The 9,061-nt window shown below is 35.2% G+C and overlaps 1 protein-coding gene across 1 annotated transcript in view; it reads left to right on the plus strand.

Annotated features, from left to right (window-relative positions):
* Positions 1-9,061, plus strand: part of LOC107561592 (lysine-specific demethylase 4B-like) — a 51,636-nt gene that overhangs the window by 34,371 nt on the left and 8,204 nt on the right. Inside the window, exons 13-14 of the mRNA XM_016246064.1 lie at positions 3,290-3,468; positions 3,703-3,908. Coding sequence (XP_016101550.1) covers positions 3,290-3,468; positions 3,703-3,908 — 385 coding nt within the window. The remainder of the gene's footprint in view (positions 1-3,289; positions 3,469-3,702; positions 3,909-9,061) is intronic.

Consider the following 9,061-nt stretch of genomic DNA (forward strand, 5'->3'; position numbering starts at 1 on the left):
AATTTATCCAAAAATAACTTTTTATAAAAGATTTACCTGAATTCGTTTTGCTCCTCATGCATAGATAGCGATCGCAATGACCGTCGTAAAATCAAATGATATTTTTAAATTGTTCGTAAAGCTATTGTTAAATTGCATGTTTTGCTTGTTTTTTTTTTTATGTAGTTTGTAATAATGCCAGTAAAATCAATGATGTTCATAAACTATTCATGCATAATTCATTGAATTTAATGCAGACATTTTTGTTAGTATAATGTTCCAAAAAATTTGCATTAATTCATTTTGAAAGTTCTTAATGACATCAGATGACTTATGAAAATGTTTATGGAGCTATTCTTGCATGCACAGAAACTCGTTTTTCCTCATGTTTCAAAAATTATATTTGAAATAATGTACGAAAAATCTAATGATGTTCAAATTTTAATTAGACAATTTTTAAATTGTTCATAAAGCTGCTCTTGAATTACATGTTTTTTTTGTCCATATAATCGAATAATGTCCATAAAAAAAATTTAATGACATTCGTAAAAACATTCTTGCTTAAGTTTTTGAATTTGCATTAGAATAGTTTTATGAAAAATGTACGCAAAATTGTCTTGCTAGTTTCATAAATGACCATACAATTTGTAGTCGTTAAATCGAATGACGTTTGTAGAATTGTTTGTAAAAAACATCCTATGTAAATTTAAATCTGTGACATTTCATTGTTTCATGAGTGAACTTCATAAGATGTAAAGCAAAAAAAAAGTATGTAAATTTGTATGTTATTTTTTAAATTGGTGAAAATTATTGGTTAATTTATGGAAAAAAAGTTTTAGAAACGATTTGTACATTTGTTTTACTAGCTTCTTGAATGAGGCCCAATTTATGACAATGCAAGTTATTAAATTACAATATTCAGCAATTGTTATCACATGGCGTTCAGGAGAACAAAAGAAACTTTGCACCCTGGGTAAATGTCTGATGACATATTTTCCACTGAAGAAAAAGATGTTAAAAGTTAGATATGTTTTTACAATATGAATGTTTCTAGAACATTTCAGGCCGGTGTTTCATTTCAGAGTGTTCTGGTTTGATGGCGAGATGTTGTTTTGTGTTTGTTTGTTTGTTGTGAAAGTGTACACTCGCGAGCACAAAGAGCAAAAGCAATAAAGTATGAAAGAAAGCAGCCACAAACAATCAGCGCTTTATAAGACGGGGCGGGTGAAAGATGGTTATTGATTTGTCTGTGCTGTGAGTTATGAAGAGACAGACAGCTGTAAACCCGCACCACCCGCTGTCACTGTAGGGGGCAAAATACAGGACAGAGGGGCATCAAATCTCTCCAAAAATACATCTTCACCTGCTGTCTGTAGAGTCACGGCTCAGAGGAAGAGGACAACACTCATGCTGAGCCATGTTTCACTTCTATCTGATTAATTTACCTCTAAACTATGTGCATTTTCAGTGCTTACGAGGCAGAATCGCATTAAAATTCTTATTTAGCTTCTGCACATTTTACAATTATTGTTGCGTCTGTCTGTCTAGACATCTAAATATCTGTCAGTTTGTCTAAAGATTTGTCTATCTGTCTAAATATCTATCTATCTATCTATCGTCCGTTTGTTCCTTCTATCTATCTATCTAAAAATTTGCATTAATTCATTTTGAAAGTTCTTAATGACATCAGATGACTTATGAAAATGTTTATGGAGCTATTCTTGCATGCACAGAAACTCGTTTTTCCTCATGTTTCAAAAATTATATTTGAAATAATGTACGAAAAATCTAATGATGTTCAAATTTTAATTAGACAATTTTTAAATTGTTCATAAAGCTGCTCTTGAATTACATGTTTTTTTTGTCCATATAATCGAATAATGTCCATAAAAAAATTTTAATGACATTCGTAAAAACATTCTTGCTTAAGTTTTTGAATTTGCATTAGAATAGTTTTATGAAAAATGTACGCAAAATTGTCTTGCTAGTTTCATAAATGACCATACAATTTGTAGTCGTTAAATCGAATGACGTTTGTAGAATTGTTTGTAAAAAACATCCTATGTAAATTTAAATCTGTGACATTTCATTGTTTCATGAGTGAACTTCATAAGATGTAAAGCAAAAAAAAAGTATGTAAATTTGTATGTTATTTTTTAAATTGGTGAAAATTATTGGTTAATTTATGGAAAAAAAGTTTTAGAAACGATTTGTACATTTGTTTTACTAGCTTCTTGAATGAGGCCCAATTTATGACAATGCAAGTTATTAAATTACAATATTCAGCAATTGTTATCACATGGCGTTCAGGAGAACAAAAGAAACTTTGCACCCTGGGTAAATGTCTGATGACATATTTTCCACTGAAGAAAAAGATGTTAAAAGTTAGATATGTTTTTACAATATGAATGTTTCTAGAACATTTCAGGCCGGTGTTTCATTTCAGAGTGTTCTGGTTTGATGGCGAGATGTTGTTTTGTGTTTGTTTGTTTGTTGTGAAAGTGTACACTCGCGAGCACAAAGAGCAAAAGCAATAAAGTATGAAAGAAAGCAGCCACAAACAATCAGCGCTTTATAAGACGGGGCGGGTGAAAGATGGTTATTGATTTGTCTGTGCTGTGAGTTATGAAGAGACAGACAGCTGTAAACCCGCACCACCCGCTGTCACTGTAGGGGGCAAAATACAGGACAGAGGGGCATCAAATCTCTCCAAAAATACATCTTCACCTGCTGTCTGTAGAGTCACGGCTCAGAGGAAGAGGACAACACTCATGCTGAGCCATGTTTCACTTCTATCTGATTAATTTACCTCTAAACTATGTGCATTTTCAGTGCTTACGAGGCAGAATCGCATTAAAATTCTTATTTAGCTTCTGCACATTTTACAATTATTGTTGCGTCTGTCTGTCTAGACATCTAAATATCTGTCAGTTTGTCTAAAGATTTGTCTATCTGTCTAAATATCTATCTATCTATCTATCGTCCGTTTGTTCCTTCTATCTATCTATCTATCTATCTATCTATCTATCTATCTATCTATCTATCTATCGTCCGTTCCTTCTATATATCTATCTATCTGATAAGACTGTCTACTGACAAGCTACGCATTTTTGCGTAGCTTGTCAGTGATCTACGGCTCTGTGTAGTAAATGGTGCTCCATCTGAAAGCACAAGCTGGAGATTTACTACTAATCACAGAACCGGCTTTACTGACAAGATGAGCATGAAAATCGCATTAGATTTTTTGCACAGCCCTAGCTGTAGTGTGTATCTGATGTGATTCTCACACGTGGTCTCTGTGTGTCCGTAGAGCTGTACTCTGGGCTGCCTGTAGGTGGCGGCGTTCAGCCGGAGGCCAAGAAGTCCGAGGAGAGCGCGCTGTGGCAGAACCGTTTGCCAAACTTCCTGGCCGAGAAACAGTTCAACGCTGCGATGGCGACCATCGAGCCGCACTGCGCCGTCTGCACGCTCTTCTGTCCGTACACACAGGTAATGCACTGAGCGCTACTACAGTATCAAAATACTGGAATAGTATGTAATCAATACATAATAGTATATCATAATACATAATCAGACTTTTGACTATCAGCACAAAGTCTGGTCCACTTCAATGCTTTTTTAACCAAAAACTGCCCGATTGAAGTGGAAGTTGTTTTAAATCCGTGTGTATTTCTCTTTGGTTTAGCATGCTCTCCTCTCTCTTGTGTTTTTGTGTGTGTTTAGCCCATTAAGGACCCCTTCCACCTCTCAGACACATCCGGTCTGGTGTCGCGGGTCGGCTGTCGCACGAGTCCGCTGGTTCCAGAGATGTGCTTCAGCGCGGGTGCCGAGAACACCGAACCGCTGCCGTCGAACTCCCACATCGGTGACGACGGCACCAGCATCCTGCTGTCCTGCGGGAGCTGCGGCCTACAGGTCCACGCCAGTGAGTAACACACCTCACATGTGCTTCTCATGATGCAGAGACTTATCACAGCGTTAATGTGTTAAGCTAAAGGCCGGTTCACACAGAACATGTTTTTGAATTACAGTGCACTGGCATTTAATTATTTTTCTGTACAAATGTGCTTGATGGACACCTTTGACTTGTTACTTCATGCCTTACTGCTTTTTCACTCATACATAAATAGGTTAATTCATTATAAAAATGATTACATTTTACAAAAAAAGTTTCTGTTTTAATAAATGAATTTTTTGTCAAGACAAATGAGACCGAATCAGCCGTTGTGAGTGGTGTGGCCAACCTAACCCCGCCCCTGCGTTAATTGTGTCAAATATTTTTAACGCCTGCGATAATTTTGACAGCACTAATATATACATACATACACCACTGTATATATATATATATATATATATATATATATATATAGTGATAAATTTGCTTTATTGAACAAATCAACAGAACCTTTATTTGTAAAATGTATTAAAAATGTCATCATAAATTAACCTATTTATGTAAGTAGAAATGATAATTAATAATAATAATAAATTATGATTAATATAATAATAAATACAGCCAATATCTATCCAAAAATTGGATAGATATTGGCTGTATTTTGACTTGTATGAGTAAAAAGTGCCTTTCATTTGTTCCTGTAAAAATGTATATGTTTTTATAGTATAGTAATATCAATTAAAATAGTAAAAAACTTTATATTTTATAAATAATATATATTTTAATATATTACCTTTTATTTTTTTCCTGGTTATTTATTTAGTTTATTTATTGGTGTGTTGCCACTGTTTTTCCTAAAAGACACAAAAGAAGTCTATTATAGACAATTATACTATATAATAACTATATAATACTAATATAAAATGTTAGTATTGTGTTAGTCTCTTGGCCTTCCTCCTAATAAAAGAAGTCAAAAACTCTCCCATCTTTTCACGTCTGCACCTGTATCTCCAGCTGTTTGTTTGCCGCCTCCACACCAATCTGCATATTTTGCTAATAAACGCCCTCGATTCTGTGTTTGCTAATAAACGCCCTCGATTCTGTCTTTATCTGGTCGCGAGAGCGTCTCACGGCGTCACTCCAGCCAATTTACCGTCAGTCAGGCTGAACTCCAGTTATTTATTTAGACGAGCACAGAAAAAAAACCTCCCGAAGAGGAAAACACAGACGAGAAATTGGCCTGGTTTCTCTCCACGGCACGAGTCTAAGCTGCGTAGCCAATTAGCCGCGAGTTCACCAAGGTGACGCCGCGCTCTGATTGGCCCGTTTATGCTTTAAGCGAAAATGACAGTTTAGACCAAACTATTTCAGTTTTCTTGATGTTTTTTGTGTTTTCCAGAAGCATCCGGCCGTGGTATTTGCCATCGGCTGACGATATGATTCGATTTACTCGAGAAAGAACGACGGATGAGCGTCAGCGTGCTAAAAAAACGCTCGGTTTCGCTCAGATACCTTTTCGATGACGGTTTGTAAGTTCATTACGGCGAGTTGTTCAGATTTATGAAGTGCGATCGCTCTCGCATGAGCCGTCACGCGTTCGTCTGCTTTTAGCAGCGCTAATCAGTTTACCGTCGCTCTGTTTTCACTCTGTCAAACTAATTCAAGTCGTCACTGTGTGTCAGAAGAGTACTTGCTCATATTTTACCTGCGCTGCTGTCAGCTCCACTCAAGCTTTCTGAAAGAAGCACGGCTTATGAACCAGATATTTCTAGCTCATAAATCTCACCTGATGACTCGCGTTCGATAGAAATAGCTGATATTTAATGTGCACCTGTGTTATGTGATGCGTCATATCAGCTATATGTTGATATGTCATATCAGTTATATATTACTGCACCAGCTACGGTCAACGGCGTACAGTTACTGTATTAATTAGTGGAAGCATTGTTCATGCAACTCTTATTAAAACTACAATAATAATAATTATTAGTATTAGTATTATTGTTATATTTTTGTACATTTAACTATTTCTTTGTTCATTTTTTGGTCATTTATTAATTCTTTTTGTATATTATTGTCTTCTATTGTTTGTTCTTGTGGGTTTTTTTTCTTTTGTTTATTCTTAATTTGGTTCTTTTTATATTTTTTTGTCATTCTTTTTGTTTTGTCACTCATTTCTTCCATTCTATACTTTGTTCTTTTTTTCTTTTATTTATTTATTTTTTTGTCTATTTCGTTTCTGCTTATTTAGTAAGTGCGATCGCTCTCGCATGAGCCGTCACGCGTTCGTCTGCTTTTAGCAGCGCTAATCAGTTTACCGTCGCTCTGTTTTCACTCTGTCAAACTAATTCAAGTCGTCACTGTGTGTCAGAAGAGTACTTGCTCATATTTTACCTGCGCTGCTGTCAGCTCCACTCAAGCTTTCTGAAAGAAGCACGGCTTATGAACCAGATATTTCTAGCTCATAAATCTCACCTGATGACTCGCGTTCGATAGAAATAGCTGATATTTAATGTGCACCTGTGTTATGTGATGCGTCATATCAGCTATATGTTGATATGTCATATCAGTTATATATTACTGCACCAGCTACGGTCAACGGCGTACAGTTACTGTATTAATTAGTGGAAGCATTGTTCATGCAACTCTTATTAAAACTACAATAATAATAATTATTAGTATTAGTATTATTGTTATATTTTTGTACATTTAACTATTTCTTTGTTCATTTTTTGGTCATTTATTAATTCTTTTTGTATATTATTGTCTTCTATTGTTTGTTCTTGTGGGTTTTTTTTCTTTTGTTTATTCTTAATTTGGTTCTTTTTATATATTTTTTGTCATTCTTTTTGTTTTGTCACTCATTTCTTCCATTCTATACTTTGTTCTTTTTTTCTTTTATTTATTTATTTTTTTGTCTATTTCGTTTCTGCTTATTTAGTTTTTTTGTATTTATTTGTCTATTCTTTCTTTCTTGCTCTTTTTTGTTATTCTCATATTTTGTTCTCACTATTTTCTTTTCCCCCTTTTGTTTACTTGTTTGTTGTTTTTTTCCCTTTCATTTCTCCTTAATTTGTATCTTTTTTTTAATTCTTTTCTTTTTGTTTTGTGTCACTCGTTTCTTCCATTCCATATTTTGTTCTTAATTTTTTTCTTTTATTTGTGGTTATTTTGGTGCTTTTTTATCTTACTTTTTGTTCTTTTTCTTTAATAATAATAATGCTAATAGTTTAAGTATGATCATTTTATGTATGTATATGTTATTTATTTTGTTTGTTACTTACTTTCTGCTTAATTAGTTTGTTGTCTTTATTTGTCTGCCATTCTTTCTTTCTCTTTTTGTAATTGAATGAATGAATAATGCCGTTTATATTGTCATATCTTATATTCATTAGTTAACTTTTTATTAGTTTATTCTTTTTTTTCATTTCTCCTTAATTTGGATCTATTCTATTTATTTTGTCTCTTTTTTCATTCTTTCACTCTGTTTATTTTGTTTCTTTTTTGTCTTTAAAGTTTTTCTTTCATTAGTTTTTTTCTTTAATAATAATAAATATATTGCTATTATCACTTTTATTTATATATGCATTATGTAATTCGTTTGTGTTGTTTGTCTTTGTTTTTTATTCTTTTGTTTCAGCTTTTTTTGTTAATTTTTAGTTTGTCTTTTTCGTCTGTCATTTGTTTTTCATTTTTTTCTTTTTGTTATTCTCATATTTTATTTATATTCATCTGTCTTTATTTGATTTGTTTATGCTTTGTTTTGTATAATTTTAATATAATAATACTTTTTTCACAAATATTTTAAAGGAAAAAAATCATGTCTTTAATCAGTTTACTCTTAACTTGGTTTAATGTAATTAATAAGCCACTCAAGGCTGTATGCAATAGAGATTTTACTGCATCAAAGCTCCTTTCCTATAGTAAAAAATCCCTTTACTATAGTAAAATCACTACATTTTGACCTCGAGTGGCTTAGTGCTTTCATTTACTGTCTCCATGCCATGAGCTTCCCGCGGCTCCCCGGAGGTGTTTGAAACGCTCAGATTCCCTTGACTTCCTCTTACAGAGGCGACAGCGAACCACCGACCCGAATGAACAAAACAACAACAGCAGCATCTCCAGCTTGTTTGCTTTCCAAAGGCTTGAAGAAAGGGCCGTGAAGTGAAAGACAGCTTGTTAGTCGACGCTGTCTGTTCCTCCTCGCTTCTCCATGCTATTTTGGGTTTTTGCTAAGCGCTCGTACGCTTGAACTCACTCGCAGCGCTTATGAAAATGGCTCGCCAGAACATGTGCACGTGTCGCATATTAAACTAATGCCCGGAGGCCGTGTGTGTATCCCTTCCTCCATTACGGCTCCGGCTGGGCTCGGCCGTGCCGCCCCGCTGCTCGTGTTTACCTGCAGAAAGCTGCTGATTTCGATAAGGCGGGAAGAGCGGCAAATGACAGCGTGTCAACAGCAGCTTTCCGTTCACGTGAGCTTTCACCTCCGGTGCGCGCGATAGATATCACAGTGCATTTTCCTGATGTGCGCTCGCAGGGAGTCCGCGGTAATTACCAGAGATTGTCTTACTATAGGGAGATGAGAGCAGTGTTGCCAGATTGGATGGACGATTTCCATGGGCGTATCGATCCAAAGTATCGATATATCGATACTGACGCGAGTAGCGAAAGTATCGATACTCAAGGTTGCATTTTATGCATGCAACAGCCTGTCACTAGCAGTCCCTTGTGAAAATGAATGGTTCAGTGGTTTTACTAAAGTGACCATAGTTCAACTGTAGTATTTGTAGATTTGAATCATGTGTAAACAAAAACATATTTGAACCATGTGTAAACAAAAACATAACCTAATAAGTTACAATTAAGCACCAGAGCCTCTTTAGTGTGTGTGTGTGTGTGTGTGTGTGTGTGTGTAGTAACGTTGTGATGCCTGATTGGATGCAGTACATGCATATTTGGGCTTGTTTGTTAAACAATTAGCCTATGCAATTTATATGTTTGAAAACCGCCAAACTGACCCCAAACCAGCCCAAATTTTGTCCAGCCGCCCAAGCCTATTGGAACCCGTCCAATCTGGCAACACTGGATGAGAGGGTCTGTATTACTTACTATTCACCTTTGTCTTCCCGTAAAAATGGACGCGGCCATTTGTAAATTCTGTGGGTCTAGCTTCCGGTCTCATCC

Source organism: Sinocyclocheilus grahami, unplaced genomic scaffold (genome assembly GCF_001515645.1).
Source record: "Sinocyclocheilus grahami isolate Dianchi unplaced genomic scaffold, SAMN03320097.WGS_v1.1 scaffold782.1, whole genome shotgun sequence".
NCBI classification, from domain to species: Eukaryota; Metazoa; Chordata; class Actinopteri; order Cypriniformes; family Cyprinidae; genus Sinocyclocheilus; species Sinocyclocheilus grahami.